At 36.8% G+C, this 18,632-nt stretch overlaps 1 protein-coding gene across 1 annotated transcript; it reads left to right on the forward strand.

Moving 5' to 3' along the window:
• The first annotated feature begins 2,864 nt into the window (after nucleotides 1-2,864).
• Nucleotides 2,865-9,313, forward strand: LOC147508683 (glutamate receptor 2.1-like). The gene is made up of 5 exons (XM_086599156.1): nucleotides 2,865-3,640; nucleotides 4,354-5,678; nucleotides 5,831-6,152; nucleotides 7,876-8,279; nucleotides 8,348-9,313. The coding sequence occupies exons 1-5, from the start codon at nucleotides 3,361-3,363 to the stop codon at nucleotides 9,026-9,028; spliced, it is 3,012 nt and encodes a 1,003-aa protein (XP_086455282.1). The 5' UTR covers nucleotides 2,865-3,360; the 3' UTR covers nucleotides 9,029-9,313.
• Nucleotides 9,314-18,632: the final 9,319 nt, after the last annotated feature.

An 18,632-nucleotide genomic window follows, 5' to 3' on the forward strand; every position in this document is an offset into this window, starting at 1 on the left:
TTTGTCGATATTTTGGATATATCCAATGACGGATATTTGCATGTGAAACAATACCAAATATCCCTAAAAAGGAGGATATATCCACGATACATATCCAAAAATTGAATATCGATAAATACCCATATCCTGATATTTTGTACTATGCTCCAACTAATATCATCTCTCTCATCAATAAAGGGTCGTCTTCTCCACCAAGATCGAGCAAATTTCGACTCGCCCATTTCCGCATCAGCAACAATCCACTTATCTATCTACTTCAATTAAAACAATCTCAAAACATAAAACATTGATTAAGAAACTACAAAATACCAAATTAAGAACAAGCATTCTCCATATAAAAAAAAAACCTCCCCCATCATATATTCAATTCAACACCAATAGAGGAGCAGTAACAACAAATCAAAATTATTGGGCAGCTAGCAGATCGGTAGCGATAAAGCTTACTAAAAACATGAAGAGTAGTCACAAATCCGATGAAACAAAGACTCATAACAAGAACAATTTATGTGGTAGCTGCAGAAAATTGGTGACTAAACAATATCAGAGAAACTAAATCTATTAATTTCCGTAACTTAAAGTTGTGTGGCTTACACTACACATACTGTTAGCATAGTTTGCTATAAACAATAAATCTTGATTCAAGAATAATTCATGAACTATAGCAATTCTAGTACTCCCACCTACAAGAAAATTCTCACCGCTTTGGGTTTTCACAAATCCATTAATATATAGGGGAAAAAACATTAGATTGGTGCCCATCCATCTCTCTCTAGAATAAAAAATCACTTCACCAACTCCCCTACTTAAGTACTTACACAGCCCATTCCCATCTAAACTTTGTTGGCCAAGAACGTTGACAAGTATATAAGTAGATAACAATGGACTTGGCATTCACCTAAACAAACTTATAACTTCTTTCACATATGTGAATTGTTGAAGAGTTAAGCTTAAATCCATTATCGGTACCAGTACAAACACCAAAGCTTGTCTTAAAACAGTTGAGCTAGCTGGGCAAATAGTCCCCAAACATACAAATAGTATGACAATTAAAGCTATATAAATGAGTAGACTTGCATAGTAGCTATAAGAGTATGGGCTTGGGCTCGGGCTCGGGCTTGTAGTCCTGAAGGCAGTTAACAAATATTTGTGTGTAAAGGGCCCAATGCCGGTTTTAGAACCGATCCGAACCGATTTTAAGGTCCGGTTTGCTTCCGGTTTTTGTGATCTGTCAGTTCGGTTTCGGTTTCGAATTTTAAGAATCTAGATGAACGGATCGGTCTCTATTTTTGCCTAAAACCGACTTGAACCGAACCATGAACACTCCTAGCCATTACAGAAATCAAACAGATTGAGACGGTAAGTGAACTGAAGTATTAAATTGAAACAAATTGAAAATACGTGGTACTAAATTAAATACTAATAAGCGAGAAAAAAAGATCGGATGTACCATTCAGAAAAAAAAAAAAATGAAAATTTGTGGTATTAAATAGTTATAAACTATTTCCTTTTACTAACTAACAAAGAAATGAAAGAAATAACATTTTCATAAAAAAGAAATGAAGTAGACACTCTCGGCTAAACCATCAAAGCAACATAGCATTTTCGTGGACTATGAAGATCAAATATTTCAGTGATACAAATAGGTCATATGGACAAGGTTGAGAACCTCTTCATCTCATTACTTCAATATTCGGGCCACTTCCTTGAATGTGTCATTCAACTAGAGATGCAAGCTAAGTGGATATCCAAACATTCGAATCCGATTCGATTTTGTATTTGAAAAATCGGATATTATCCGAACATTTCGAATTTGGATTCAGATACTACCATATCCGCATCCGATAATATCTGATCTGATTTTAAAAAATTAATTGTTATTATATATAATTAATTTATTAATTTTTTATTGTATAAAATATTATATAAAATCATAAACTAATAATATAAAACTATAATAACAAAATAATAATAATAAATGACAAATATATATATTTATACTAGTTTTTATAGTGGTAAAATGAATTATTCAAAACAAATAAAATTTTAATTAATTTTAATTTTTGGATCGGATATTATCTGATATCCGATTTGGATATCCGAATTCGGATTCGGATAAATTTTTTAATATTTGTGGGATTCGGATTTTGATATCGGTATAAATTTTCAGATTCGGATTGGGATGCGGATGCGGATCTGGATACAGGCATATCCAATCTGTTTGCACCCCTACATCCAACACTCCAACAGATACAGCTTCCTTGATTTTGCTTGTATCATATGTGGGTAATTTAGCTCCGATCCCTTTCATTCACATCAGCTTGAAACTCATTGGCCACCTGGAAACAGAGGAAGAGTGCCTGCTCCAGTCTTGCGTGCTGGAGAAATTTAGGGCAGTTACGAAGTATTTTCACAGTTAATAATTTCCGAGCTTATGTCCACAAGTATCAGTATAGTATAAAGAATTAATAAATAATTTTCTCGCTCTTATCAAGTATCAACTATCAAAAACACAAAAAAAAAAAAAACTTAGTACATAGCGTGTATGTTTCTTACACTTGGGTAATTAACTTATATTGTATGATGGTCTCAGAATTGTACTGATCATCTGATGGTGAAGACTTGCCTGGAATGTGCACATGCAGATACCGTGTCAGAGTACATATTCGTAGGGACTAATTTACTTATTTATTTTAATATTCTTCTTAAGTTTAAAGAGTTATATATATACTTCAACTACTGGAATTTGATGACCTCAAGCACATTATATATTTTTGTTGCAGCCGGCCGGTCTCTCTTGAAACTTTCAAGTCGTTCTGGTTAGCGCATTTTAACTTTAGTACTTTACAATATAAGAGATCGAGTTGACAGTTAATTACATAATAGAAGAAAAATAAGATGCACAACCAGCGCAGCTCATAAACTTTTGAGCATCAGCTTTTACTTCTGCAGAAATATATGGTTCATCTATGCTGAGGAGAGTCACCCTCTATCGTTTATATGACTCAAAACCAAAAGCTTATGGTCGATCTTAATGTTTCATATTTACACGCTACGTGTTGAGTTACTCGTACTGAGATCGGCAAAAAACCAAATCTAGTACAACATTATGGTTGACCTTGTTTTAATATTACTTCTAATATTACTCTTATTTTAAGAAGGGAAAAGATATAGTGTAGACATAATAGGATATTTTTCCATTTTTTATCACTATCCTCTCAAATTCCAGGAATGTTCATAATTGTATAGATATTAGCAATTTGTTTACTTGTCAGATACTCTATTCTGTTATAAGAACTGTCACTTGATTCTTCCGTTGTTTTTCCTGTTTTCGTTCTATGTTAAAAGTTAAACTCTACGTACATGACTAAAACTCGACCTCAACGGCCCACAATCGTGTTTTTATTCTATTACTTTCTTAGGTATTGCTGCATATGGACAGCAGCACTGAGAGGTGGTACTACAATACCACCATCCTTTCATGTTGGAGTGATTTTGGATTTGGGAACATCGGTTGGGAAGATTAGCGACAGTTGCATGTCTATGGCAGTCTCAGACTTTTACGCCACTAACGACCACTATGAAAGTAGGCTGGTTCTACATCCCAAGGACTCAAAAGATGTAGTCAGCGCTGTTTTTTCAGGTTATTTGTTCTTTCAATTCATCCTTGTCTATAGACTATAGCCAATGAGCAAGTATACATAATCCATATCACTTTTGATGATAAAAGTCATCCAAGATGCTGGGGCCAACTTTAGCCAGTACACTTCTAATATTCCGATCAATGCTTGTATCATCTTCACATTCATCTTTTCAGTGCATTTAACAACTTCAAAATCGATGTTCTACATCATCTGCTAGCATTATAACTTTCATTCTCATATAATTAATTATTCATGCATGTGCCTACAGCCTTTTACTCATATGATAGTGTACTGTACGTCGATCTTTACTGTTTGATAGCAGAAATGCAAGTCAAAAATGAAACTAATGCAAGTCAAAAATGGAAGGAAGGTAGGTGGAATGTGGTACTTCTAGTAATGTTGTACTTTGAATAGATTTGGTGTTAGGCTTGAGGCCTTAGAACTTGTGTTTTTGTCCAACCTCCTTCTAATGACTATACTCTTAGGGAAGGTATGTATGAGGATGATGCCTCAGGAACTCCATATGTAACAAATTGATTCTCAATAAAACATGTGGGGGTCAGCCTTAACCCCAGCTTAACTTTTCAAAAAAAATAGTATATAAGACCAAATTGCCTAGTTCGAGTTTTCAATCAATAATACCTGGCTGCATGATTTCTGGGACAATAGTCCGAGATGACTTTTCATTTACTTTTTCTTTCACTGTACTCAGCTGTGGAGCTGTTGGATGATGTGAATGTGCAAGTACTTGTTGGTCCTCAAAGATCAATGGAGGCAGAATTCGTAGCAGAACTTGGAAATAAATATCAAGTTCCAGTTGTTTCTTTCTCTGCTACCAGCCCTTCTATCTCAAGTAGTCAAATTCCATATTTCGTGCGTATGACCCAGAGTGACACTTCCCAGTTAAAAGCTATTGCTTCCATCATTTCATCCTTTGGATGGAAGGAGGTTATTTTCATCTCTGAAGAATCAGATTATGGAAATGGAATTGTCCCTTATTTGATTGATATCTTCCAAGCTAGTAACATTAGCGTTCCTTACAGGAGTGTTGTTCCTCTTTTAGCTACGGAAGATCAAATTCTTGAAAAGCTCCGCAACTTGTTGACAATGCAAACAAGGGTATTCCTAGTGCACATGTCATCTGCCCTTGGTGCGAATTTTTTTCTCAAGGTAAATGAGGTTGGACTGATGAGTGAAGGTAATGTGTGGATTATCACAGATGGACTCACAGATCTGTTGGGCTCCATGGATTATTCTGTGATTGAATCGATGCAAGGCGTCTTGGGTTTAAAGCCATATATTCCAAGGTCAAGAAAGCTTAATAAATTCAGGGTTAAAATGATTAGGAAAATTGCCCATGAGAGTTCAACTTTGGATGATGTGAACATATTCTGTTTGCGTGCCTATGATACCGTATGGGCGCTTGCAAAGGCTGCTGAAAGAGTAGGTACAAATCACAGCTTTCGGGAACCAATAAAGTTAGAAAATTCTAGCCACTTACCAGAGCTTAGGAAATCTGAAATAGGTCCTGAACTTCTGAAGGAAATTGTAAGATCCAAATTTAAAGGTCTAAGTGGAGAAATACACCTTGTTGAAGGCCAACTGCAACCACAAATATTTCAAATAATAAATGTTTTCAGTGAAGGGGGACGAGAAGTTGGGTTTTGGATCCCCACAGTAGGATTATCACCAAGGTCTGATGTGACTACGAGAAAAATCCACACGAGGACCCAAGCCAATCTTAGACCAATCATCTGGCCAGGAGAATCGACTATGGTGCCTAAGGGTTGGTTAATTCCAACTAATGGTGGGAAATTAATGATAGGGTATCCAGTGAAAGAGAGTTTCAGTGAATTTGTAAGAGTAGACTTGGACAGCAACAATGTAACAGTCGTCACAGGGTATTGCATTGATGTCTTCAAGGAAGTGATGGAGGCCTTACCATATGATGTTCCATATGAGTTCGTTCCTTTCGAGAAGGCCAAGGATGAAAGAGGAGGCGGTTACGACAATCTCGTATACCAAGTATATCTGCAGGTAAGGAACAATTCTGTGATAAGGTGCATATAATGTTCGTTGAAGCTAGATCGATTTTCTTTTTTCAGTACTTTAATTATGCTGCATATATGAGCATTCTTATCATCATAGATTATTTCTGATTGATCACTCTCTACGTGTGGACTGTGCAGAAATATGATGCTGTGGTTGGCGATGTAACAATAACAGCAAATAGGTCCTTATGGGTAGATTTTTCTCTTCCTTATACTATTGGAGGGGTAGCAATGCTTATTCCTGTCAAATACGAAAAGCGAAACATCGTGTTTATCATGTACGAGCTTTTTGCTAAAAGCGTCTGGCTTTCATCTTTTGCAATGTTTCTCTTCACTGCCATCGTGATCTGGTGTTTTGAAGATTTGAGAAGCTCTGATGTTTCATTTCTTGATAAGATTGCCAAGATTCCCGCAATTGCTTGGAACTTGTTGTTATCACTTACTGTCAATCAAAGTTCATGTAATTTCTCATCTCTTCTTCCTCTTTGCGTATTTCTCTTTCGGATTTTTGGACATGCACCCCCACCCCACACCACTACTATGGTGAAATTAGGTATGCCCCCTCAAAACTATCAAAATTAGAAAGGTCCCATATCTAATAAACAACAGTAAAACTTTGGATTTTGGATTCAGGGACAGGGAGTAACTCTCAAGGACAAAAATGCCGAAAAAGTAACTCTCAAGGATACTTTTTTATTTTTGTAACTCTCAAGGACCGGGTAGATGAAAGATCAAGTGTACCCTTGATGCCAAATAAAAAATGGATCAAGTAGATAAAATGTCAAATATATCCCTGATGCGAAATAATTAACGGCCTGGCCCAGACGAAATGACCTGGTGTATTTAGTATGAACATTGAATGTTCACAGTTATTGGGTATGAACATTCAATGTTCATAGTCTTTTGGGTATAAACATTCGATGTTCATAGTCCTGTTCATAGCGAACATTCAATGTTTATAGTTCTTTGGGTATGAACATTCAATGTTCACAGTTCTTGGGTATGAATATTGATTGGGTATGAACATTCAATATTCATAGTCTTTTGGGTATGAACATTCGATGTTCATAGTCCTTTGGGTATGAACATTCAATGTTCACAGTCCTTGGGTATGAATATTCAATGTTCATAGTCTCCTAGGTATGAACATTCGATGTTCATAGTTCTTGGATATGAACATTCAATGTTCATAGTGAACATTCAATGTTTATAGTCTTTGGGTATGAATATTGATTGAGTATGAACATTCAATGTTCATAGTCCTTTGGGTATGAACATTTGATGTTCATAGTCCTTGGTCCTTTGGGTATGAACATTGAATGTTCATAGTCTTTGGTATAAATGTTCATAGTCCTTTTGGTATGAACATTCAATGTTCATACATTAATATATTGTATAAGGTACATTCACTTATTTGGATATGAACAATCATTGTTCATACACCAGCAGAATGTATAAACACTCATTGTACATAGTAAAATGACAGAAAAAGTAAAATTGGAAAATATTTATTTTAAATCCGAGCCATTTGTCCTTGAGGGTTATTTTCACGAAAGGGTATAACTGGCATTTAAAAAAAAAATAGTCGGGCCAACTTATTTTGTCCTTGAGGGTTACTAAATTTGAAATCATGGGTCCATGAGTTACTAATTGCTAGAATTTGTCTTTGTGAATTACTCACCAAAAACTGTGTCCTCTAGACTTCATTTTTTCCAAAATTGGGTGTTAGGCCCAATTTCTTGTTTTGGATTTGGGGGGGTCATGTCTAAGTTTCATAGTTTTGAGGGGGCATGTCTAAAAAGCCCCATCTCTTTTCGTTCCTCAAAATTTCGTTCTTCACGAATTACAATTACTACTGAGTTCCTTAAATGTTAAGAAGTGACAAGAACATAAATACATAATGGGTACGTAATTGTCTTTTGAATTAACAGTTTTCTACGGTTCTCATTTATGTTTAAAAGGAGACTTTGAATTGAAACCCTCGATGTCCATGTAAATTAATAGATGGAAACCATAGTTTTATCACTTGTATGACTCGAGTACTCGAAAATATAATAATAACAATTAAAAAATAATACTAATTATTATTGAAAGAACTTGAGCAACACCTGACAATTTGTATATGAGCTTTTGTAGGGTCTCTCTAAGTCTCTAATTAGTAGTGGTTCGTTTGTTGGTTGCAGTTAAAGAAATGAAGAATGTGTCGAAGTTCATTGTGTTTGTTGTCACGGTAGCATTTATATTTCTGGGACAACTTTTCTTGCAATCGTTGGTGCAAGGGCTAACAAATGAAACTCAGCAACTTAGTGTCGTGGACGCCAAAGATCTCATACAGAATGGAGACTTAGTGGGTTACCGGAATGGTTCATTTGTCGAAATGGTCTTAAAGAAATTGAATTTCGATGAGTCACAGCTTAAGGCCTATAACTCTCCACAAGAGTATGAGGAGGCCCTAGATAAAGGAAGTAAAAATGGTGGTGTTGCTGCAATTTTTGAGGAGATTCCATACATAACACTTCTAATAAAGAAGTACTGTCGCAAGTATAGAAGGGTTGGTCCAATCTACCGAATGGAAGGATTTGGATTCGTAAGTCTCTTTTCTCATTATAACTAATTTCTTTCTTAAGAAGCTTCTAAAAGTCTTATTTCTCACAGGCTTTCCCAAGAGGATCACCTTTGGTATCTGATGTCTCAAGGGCAGTGTTATCAGTTGTAGAAGGAGAAAAGATAACAAAGATTGAGACGAAATGGTTGGGAAGTGAAAGCAATTGCCCATATCCAGCCAAAAAGACATTCTATACTCTCTCTTTTGAGGAAATTGGAGGAGTGTTTGTGATTGTCCTATTAGTCATAGTTTCTGGTATCGTGGTGTTTATGCTTTCTGACCTAAGAAATAAATTTTGGTTACTTAAACGCAAATTAGAAATCGACCAGAATCCACCCACTCCAGAAGAACCAGCAGTCCAAGCTTTGCCGCAATTCGTGCATGGGGAGGAGAATGAACACTATATTCAAATGGTGATTCACAATGCGAAAAACAATGAGGATGTTATAGTCCAACCCGTTGCACAAATAGCGCCATATGTGGGTCTACTTGAGGATGCACAAGGTCAGATAGGTCAGGAGAATCAAGCTCTTCATGGGGGTGGGCCAGATATTGTGGTGCAACAAACCAAGGAAGTGATTCAGATAGAGGAAAGTGTGGGGAGTATTATTATGAGTAATCCTAATACTGGAAAGGGAGTTTCTGTTTCATCTACTGGAGATTCATCTAATTTGAAGTATAAGAATGTGGTTAAGGTGACTGTCCCTCAACAGTCACCCACCGGCCGGTAATTAATATTGACATGGAATTGCGAGGGAAATGGGCTCCTCCATGGTAGTTCTAACCATAGTACAAAATGTCAGGATATAGGCATTTATCGATATTCAATTTCTGGATATGTATTGTGGATATATCCCCATCTTTGGAGATATTTGACATTATTTCACATGCAAATATCGTGGATGTATCCAAAATATCAACAAATATCGTAGATATTGAAGATATTTATTGATATATTATGATATATTATTTATATTTATTTAAAATATAATGATAAATATTAAATAAAATTGTTATATACACAAAATATCGTCAAATATCTCCAAATATCCCCAAATATCACAAATATCGTTGAAATATTGTTGATATTTGCAGTCATATATATCTCTGAACATATCGTGATATTTATATATCTTTCTCTGAAATCTAGATATATATCTCCAAATATCGTGATATTTTGTACTATGGTTCTAACACTAAAGGGTCTCATCCGTGGACACAATCCGAATGTATGAAGTGTGTTTGGTTGAAACTAAAGCTTTGTGGTGGTAAAATAAAACAACTCCGGCTCGCCACGCCCAAATAAACCATGCTCAATAACACCTAGCTCTAACTTTAGGACCTTAGTACGTACTATTGGATGCGTATAAAGAAAACAATAAAGAGACAAGGACGAGAATAGCAATAATAACCAAAGCGCCGGATTAAGAAGGGGTCTTTAAGGAAATATTTAAGCCCCTTCCAATGGTGCGAGAAAAGCGCCGATGACATTTTCCTCACAGAATTTAATGGTTAACAGCAGCCTGACTTTGCACTAGAACAGACTACCCTCTAGAACAGCAATATAACTCTCTCTGGCGGCTGACATGAAAAAGAGAAGAAGAATAGGATGAGGTTCTGTTTCTCTAATTTCGTGTGGGGTGTGATGAAGGGATGTCACGAGTTCTATTTCTCTAGTTCTAGATCGGATACTCTCTATGGACGCACAACAGTGTTTATATAAAGGAGGTAGCCGGTTTCCAAATGTGAGAAGGACTGCCCAAAGTCGGTTTCACAAACTGATAAGGTAGCAGAAACCAACTTGTAATAGAACACCCACTGAAACTTGCTGCAAAAGCAAAACAAGTTTAGGCTTTTAGTTAGCCACTACCCACTAGAGAGTAAGCCCGAACCCGAACTGACACGACGCGGTGCGGGCGCGTGCGCGCGTGTGTGTGGCTTTGGGTGAGTCTTCCCTCCTAACACAAAAGCATTTGTACCCTAAGGGCATGCCCTTATGGTAGAGAAATTCTTCATATACCTCACTTGCTAGTGGTGGTTAACCAATGTGGGACTATCCACAATGCACTAAAGTGGAGAGAACACACTTAGTTCATCTCCTCCACTTTGCACACACACACTAGTATTTCGAAATACTCATAGAGATTCCAACAATCCCTCACTATTTCAAAATACTAATAGTCCCCACTATTTTGGAATAAGATATTACAAAAGAAATGGGTTAACGAAATGCCAGAGAGAATAAAAAAAACAATGCATAAGATACTGGTGCTTTACGGGCTTGAACCAGTTATAGGGTAACATGTCTTATAATACGTGAAAGTGGTGGATTAAAAAAATCTTTGAACCAACATTCCCTTATAGTAAAATAGATCACATGCACCCACATTGCTCTCTCATTATATGTCTGTTCTGCGGTGTGCACTTTTTGGCCCCTGCGCTGCCTGTGTTCCATGAATGCTCTAGAGTACTTGCCTGAATACTCATAAGAACCGACCCAGTTCTACATTCACATAGGTGGATATCCATCAAGTGTACATTGCAGTTAAAATACACTATCTCATAAAAAATAATGGACTATGGATTCCAATAAGAGTAAAATAACTCATCCTTTTCTCATTGCAATTCAAGTTATACAAAGTATACAAAAATGCTATCTCAGCTCGTCATAGGGTGGGACGTCTCAAAGAAAGACAATAGCATACTAGAGTGACGAGGTGACTTGTTTTTCCCTTTGAACCTACTTCATGGGATCTCCAATCACATAGGTGGGGTTGCCGTCAGTGTCGCCCTCTATCTAAGGCAAAAGTCCCATCCCCCTCGACGTTTCAACCACTTGTCTCTTGTTAAGCGGTTTTGTCAGAGGATCGGACAAATTTAACTCTGACCTCACATAATCTAGAGCCACAACTCCAGATTCCAGCAGCTGCTTTATAGACTGTAGTCTCAGACGGATATGCCTGCTTTTCCCATTATACAATTTGCTCTTTGTCTTTGCTATTGCGGTCTGACAATCACAATGCATAAGTACAGCTGGAGGCGGTTTTGTACCAATAGGAAGATTTGTCAAGAGGTTTCTAAGCCACTCAGCCTCAGCACTTGTTTTATCTAAAGCAATAAACTCGGATTCCATGGTTGAACGAGCTATCAAGGTCTGCTTAGAAGATTTCCAAGCGACTGCACCTCCACCTAGGGTGAAAATATAACCACTAGTGGACTTGATATCATGAGAATCAGATATCCAGTTTGCATCACAATAATCCTCTATCATAGGTGGAGTTTGTCTAAAACGTATGCCATAATTCATTGTTCCTCTCAAGTACTTGGCTAGTCTCTCTAATGCACTCCAATGTTTCTGGCTAGGACAATGGGTGTATCTGCTTAACCTGCTAAATGCATAAGCAATGTCAAGTCTAGTGCAATTCATCAAGTACATGAGACTACCAATAATTTGGGTATATTTACACTGAAGGACACTATGTTGAGCATTTTTCTGAAGTTCACTAGTTGCCTCATAAGGTGTCGACACAGGCTTACTATCATAAAAGTTAAACTTCAAAAACTTCTCAGCATAATGCTCTTGTGAAAGCGTATAGCCATCACTGTTTCTGATGATTTTGATTCCAAGAATCACATCAGCTTCTCCCAAATCCTTCATTTCAAATTGGGAGGATAAGAACATATTGGTGTTTCTCACAACATCAAGGCTAGGACTCATGATTAACATATCATCCACATATAGACAGATAATCACATATGTATTCACTTCAAAAGATTTAAAGTAAATACATTTATCAGCATCATTTATTTGATATCCATTGGACATCATGACACTGTCAAACTTTTCATGCCATTGTTTTGGCACTTGTTTCAACCCATATAAAGACTTAACTAACTTGTATACCTTTTGCTCATTCCCTGGTACTATAGTACCCTCCGGTTGCATAATATATATTTCTTCATCAAGATCACCATTCAAAAATGCAGCTTTTTACATCCATTTGATGAATAAATAAATTATGAATAGCAGCTAGAGTCATTAGAACTCTTATAGAAGAAATCCTAGTTACATGAGCATAAGTATCAAAATAGTCAAGGCCTTTTTTCTGGGAGACCCCATGACTACTAGTCTAGCCTTATATTTATCAATGGAACCATCTAGCTTCAGTTTCTTTTTGAAGATCCACTTGTAACGTATAGGTTTCGCCCCAGGAGGTAGATCAACTATCTCCCATGTGTGATTAGATATAATCGAATCTAGTTCTGAGTTTATAGCATCTTTCTAGAAAGGTGCATCTCGAGAACTGATTGCCTCATTATATGTCACAGGATCATCATCAAGAAGAAACGTGTAAAAGTCATCACCAAAATTGGTGGATTTTTTGTCTCTTTTACTCTTCCGAATTTCTTGTTCAGAAATTTCAGGATCTATTGATTGTTGCTCACTAGGAGGAACCAACCTCTCAATGCCAATTTTCAAAGGAAACAAATTCTCAAAGAAATCAACATTTTTACTGTCTATAATAGTGTTAGCATTGACAAGGTTATTATCAGATTTTACTACTAAAAATTTATATGCAGCACCTATTATGAGCATAACCAATGAACATACAATCAACAGTTCTAGGTCCCAATTTTCTCTTTTTAGGTTCGTTCACTAGAACTTTGGCAAGACACCCCCACATTTTGAAGTATTTTAGGTTAGGTACATGACCTTTCCATAATTCATATGGTGTCTTATTCCCTGTTTTCTTGTTGGGTATCCTATTCTGTATATGGCAAGCAGATAGGATTGCTTCCCCCCACAAGTTCAGGGAAGCTCCAGAACGTACAAGCATAGCATTCATCATCTCTTTTAGTGTTTTGTTTTTCCGTTCGGTTACTCCATTTGACTCAGGAAAGTATGGTGGAGTAGTCTCATGAATAATGCCATTCTTGTCACAAAAGTCCTGGAAAGGGTTAGACTCATATTCTCCACCCCTATCAGACCGAAGTCTTAACCCTTTTAATCTTACAGTTAAGTTGGTTTTCAACTTCAACTTTGTACTTGAGAAACATCTCACCTGCCTCATGTTTGTTTCTAAGTAAATATATCATGATGTACCTAGAGAAGTCATCTATGAATGTAATATAATAAAACTTCCCCCCCTCTAGACATGGTACTTATGAATTCACCCAAATCTGTATGAATAAGAGTTAGCAATCCAGTTTTATCTCTAGAAACAGTTCTACAAGGTTTCTTTGTGGCTTTAGTCTTAGCATATATCTCACATTTATCATTAGAAAAATCAGAATATCAGACAATAAACCACATACTTTCATTCTTTTCATATACTAAACATTCACATGTCCTAGTCTACCATGCCATATATTAAAAGAGTCAAGCAAGTAAGCAGAAACAGATTCATTCTTATTAATAATAATGTTGTCAAGTACATTCAACATGAAAAGACCACTGTTATTACAATAATCTTTTCCAACAAAACCCTCATTCTTCGTCAGAACGAACTTGTCACTCTCAAAAGTCACCTTGATGCCAGCTTTTCCCAGTAAGGACACAAAAATCAGATTTTGACGAATCTCAGGAACATGCAGTACATTACTAAGTGAAAAGATTTTCCCTGAAGTTAACTTAAGAAAAATCTTGCATGTTCCCTCAACAGGAACAGACCTTGAGTTACCCATATAGACCTTTTCATCTTTCACTAGTATGTAGTCTGAGAAGGCTTCAACATCACCACAGACGTGGCAGGTGGCACCAGAATCTAGTACCCAGTTCTTCTTCCCAGTAGCCATGAACACTTGTGACACCACAGCAACAATAATATCATCTCCCTAAACTATATTAGCATTGGGAGGATCATCAGTGTCTTTCTTGTGCCTGCATTGAAAAGCCCTATGTCCAGGTTTACCACAAACATAACAATTTCCATTGCCAATACCACTTATTTTAAAAGAAGTGCCTTTGACCTTGAAATTCTTATTTTTGTTGTACTTCTACTTTTTAGAGGTTTTGTTAGATTTGCTGGGATTACCTTCAATGATATTGGCTTTAGAATGAAATTCCTTAGACAACACATCATCCCGAGTCTTGTTTTTTCCCTTTATGTGAATATGAATGATCACATCCTCAAGAGTCATCTGCTTGCACTTATGCTTCATACTATTTTTATAGTGTTTCCAAGACTCGGGGAGTTTCTCAATCAAACATCTAGCAACAAAGGTTCCGGGTAAATTAATACCCTCAGTTTTCAAATCATTAATCAGCACATGATAATCATGGATTTGAGACGTTACATCTCTATCCTCTCTCTTCTGGAACTTTAGAAAAGTCCCAATAGCATATTTCTGAGTACAAGCATCCTCTATTATGTATTTTTTGTTCAAACTCTCCCATATATCATGTGCATTCTTATTTGAACAATAAATATCAAAAATTCATTGGACAAGGTACTCAAAATAGCATGACGACATACCTTATTCCCATTGAGCCAATCAACTTGATTTCTTTCGAAATCATCAGAACCCTCCACGGGTGCTGTATCAGTGAGATACTTTGCATAGTTGAGTACATCTAGGGCTATGAATACCCTTTCTCTCCATTGCTTGAAGTGTGAACCGTTGAAGGATTCAATCTTTGACACATTGGGTAAGTTGCGAGCATTCAATAGAGGTGCAGCATCTCTCATAGTCGAAGTAACTTTCATGACTCCAGAGTTGGTTTCTTTGATCGGCGTGGTGTCAACTGGTGTAGACATCTTGATCTTTCCTTAAGATTGTTGGATGCGTATAAAGAAAACAATAAAGAGACAAGGATGAGGAATATGTAATAACCAAGGCGGATTAGTCATCCTTTAGGAAAGATTTAAGCCCTTCCAATGGTGCGAAAAGGCGGCGATGGCGTCTTTTTCACGGCCGAATTTCTAAACAATAACAAAGTGAATATTTGAAATATAAATATCTCAAACATCACTCGGTTCAATTGTCTAAAAACCCGGGCTATGACGAGGTGGATACAACACATGTCAAAACCTAAAACCCACATCATACAAGAATCTACTTAAATTAAAATAATCCCAACAATTTTCCACCATCACTTTATTAAGCTATCTCCAGTCCAAACAAAACATCAAATAGACTCTGAATAATAGTCCTCACTACCATGTTCTCATGTCATGCTAAAAAAAATATAAACTACGTTATTACATCCTTTCAATAAGAATCAGACCTAATAAAAGAACTAACGGACTGCTCTAGGTAAGAATCCAAATCACACGCCGCAGTTCCACTGCTTTCCACCTATGTTCCCAAGAACACACCCACGTTGCCAAAACAAAGCAAACATGGGTCAGCAAAATGGGATTTGCTTGGTATGAGTAGACTAACCACATATAAACATTTCCAATCTTTACTTATCTAACTAACACCTTAAATATATCATAATATAATCATTCTCAGCTTGGAAGACAGGTAGTTCCATCATTTCAACCGGCATAGTTTCTTTCCAAGCAAGACTCCCATCTTATTAACTCGTTATAATAACTTGTTTTGACAACTAAGTAATTGAACTAAAACTTACCGATATCCACTGTTGTATTAGGGTAGGACCGCGTCCATGCACAAAATATTATTAAGTCCTACCCTCCTGCAAAAGAAAGTTAGAAATCTTATATAACATATGTAGATATCCTATAGGTATTCAAATGTAAGCCCAAACACACTCGCATAATCAAATCAATTTCTCTTATCAATTAATCAATTACTTTTCTTATACACCCACCCTTTAGTACCTACTCCACGATTTGCACTCCACACATTTGCCAAATCACACATTCCTGTGTGCCTCTCTCCCACCAAATACCTCAATTTCATAGCCACCTCTGGGCTTTCATACACATATTTCACAGCCTCTTTGGGCACAAAACTCAGGTCATATTCATGGCACATTCAATGAATACCTTAGGTCATTCCCGCCACATTCAAGGAATACCTATCATATCACTAACAGGCCATTCATGGCACATTCAATGAATGCCCTGGGTCATTCCCGCCACATTCAAGGAATACCCAACCCTACATTCCCGTACACTCAAGGAATACAACTAACCCGCAAGGCGAATACCTTAGTTCCTCTTTAGGGCAGTCCAAACAATCTGGTCATTCATGACACATTCAATGAATACCCATATATAACGCTAACGGGCCATTTATGGCACATTTAATAAATACCCACCTAACATATGACATCATCAGTCATAAAACTCAATTCCAAAACTTGAGGCATGGAGAGTTCTAAAAGGGTGCGGTAAATTGTTTACGCATTATTGAACTTTATTTTATATATTATTTCAAAGAACTAAGGAGTATCTTGTTTCTTGTATTTTTAGTTTACGCATTATTAATTACATTGATGTATAAGTGTCATAACGTTGTATACCGTAAAAGACTGAAATATCACATAGTAGTCAATACAGGTACACAAGTATATATAGAAAGGTCTTAGCCTAAAGCCAAACATGCTACTAGTCCTAGACCTATCCTAATATACTGAATCATAATCCGAGTTAAAAGTCAAATTGGGTCAATTGGTCAAAGTCAACCCTGGTCAACAGTCAAAGTCAACCTGCCCATGGTCAACAGCAGTCAACCAGACCTAAACTCCTCTAACCCAAAAGCCCAAAGCTTAAGGCTCAAACTCTAACTTAAGTCCAAAATGAAAAATCTAAAATTTAAAACACATAAGCCCACCCACGATTTGGCCCAAGCCCAAATCGAAATTCACTGTTCATCTTCTTCCTCACAACACCTCCCCTCCACTTCCAGCCACCACCGGCCAGGCACTCGTCAGCTCTCCCCACCTAACCGAAAATACTCCCCTTCAAAATAACATTTACAAAAGCAATAATCTCAATTCTTAATTTCGAAAACCTTCAACCAAAACTAGATCTGAAATTTCTCTCTACCATTAACACTCCTCCGGAGCTTCAACAGCACACCAAATTTCAACCCAACCCCAACCACCGATACTAAACCCGTCCTCCATCTCTAAAACCCCGACATCAACCAAATCAAAAACAACCCACACACAACAGTATAACAGTTCAACGATATAGTCTCACGCCGCCATCAGCTCTCTCTCCAGCGCCCAATCAAACATCAATAATCAAAAACCAACTAACAGTATAACATCACAACAAAATTTCTAACAAAACAATCAATCAAACACAACAAAGAAATAGGACGCTTTGGTTCTGAGGTTGACGCCAGTAACAACCGGTTTCAAGGCTTCGACAACCTCCCGAACCCACAACTCTCCATCCAACCAAAGCACAAATACATAAATCGTCCAGTTTGTTTATAGCCAGCAATCAATTTACTACCCTCATTTTTTATCCACTTCTGTATATAGGTTCTTCAAAGTTATATACTTAGTTAACACTAAATAGTATATCGTACTGACTAAACAAAACATCATGTGAACAGTATCTTGTATCATGAAATCTACAGTAAACAATAAATAAAAACGTAAAATATTTACTCACAGTTATAAACCGAACAGCTTTCTGGAAGCGGAAAAACCCCGAAAGACTGAAATCGACTGTCGCGCGAAAAAAAATGATCTTCCTTGTTCAAACCCTTTTTCTTTTTTCTTTTTTTTTTTCCAAAACTCTACGTGAGAACACTCCCTTTTTTATGTTTTTAGAAACCTCCCAAAAAATAAGGATAACACTTATCTAGTTACTTACGAGACTTTTATCCCTAAGCTGATAATTATCATATATCTGTTTTATCTATTTTCATTATTATTATTATTATTATTATTATTATTATTATTATTATTATTATTATTATAGGAAAATAAAAGAAAGGGCGGGGTGTTATAGTCTTCCTCACAGGATTCAATGGTTAACAACAGCCTGACTTTGCACTAGAATATACTACCCTCTAGAATAACAATATAACTCTCTCTGGCGGCTGACAGGAAGAAGAGAAAAAGAATAGGATGAGGTTACGTTTCTCGATTTAGGTGTGGAAGGAGTGTGATCAAGGCTGTCCGTCACGAAGTTACTTCTTCTCTAGTTCTAGATCGGATACTCTCTATGGACGCACAACAGTGTTTATATAGAGGAGGTAGCCGGTTTCTAGATGTGAGAAGGATTGCTCAAAGTCAGTTTCACAAACTGATAAGGTAGCAGAAACCAACTCGTAATAGGACACCCACCGAAACTTGCTGCAAAAGCAAAACAAGTTTAGGCTTTTAGCTAGCCACTACCTACTAGACAGTAAGCCCAAGCCTAAGCCCGAACTCGAACCGACACGATGCGACTCGACTTG

This window comes from Coptis chinensis, chromosome 3 (assembly GCF_015680905.1).
Source record: "Coptis chinensis isolate HL-2020 chromosome 3, ASM1568090v1, whole genome shotgun sequence".
Lineage (NCBI taxonomy): Eukaryota > Viridiplantae > Streptophyta > Magnoliopsida > Ranunculales > Ranunculaceae > Coptis > Coptis chinensis.

Coding starts and splice junctions, on each gene's coding strand:
- LOC147508683 (XM_086599156.1), top strand. CDS start 3,361: ATGACTAAAACTCGACCTCAACGGCCCACAATCGTGTTTTTATTCTAT. Junction 3,641..4,353: donor AGTCAGCGCTGTTTTTTCAG/GTTATTTGTTCT, acceptor CACTGTACTCAG/CTGTGGAGCTGTTGGATGAT. Junction 5,679..5,830: donor TATACCAAGTATATCTGCAG/GTAAGGAACAAT, acceptor TGGACTGTGCAG/AAATATGATGCTGTGGTTGG.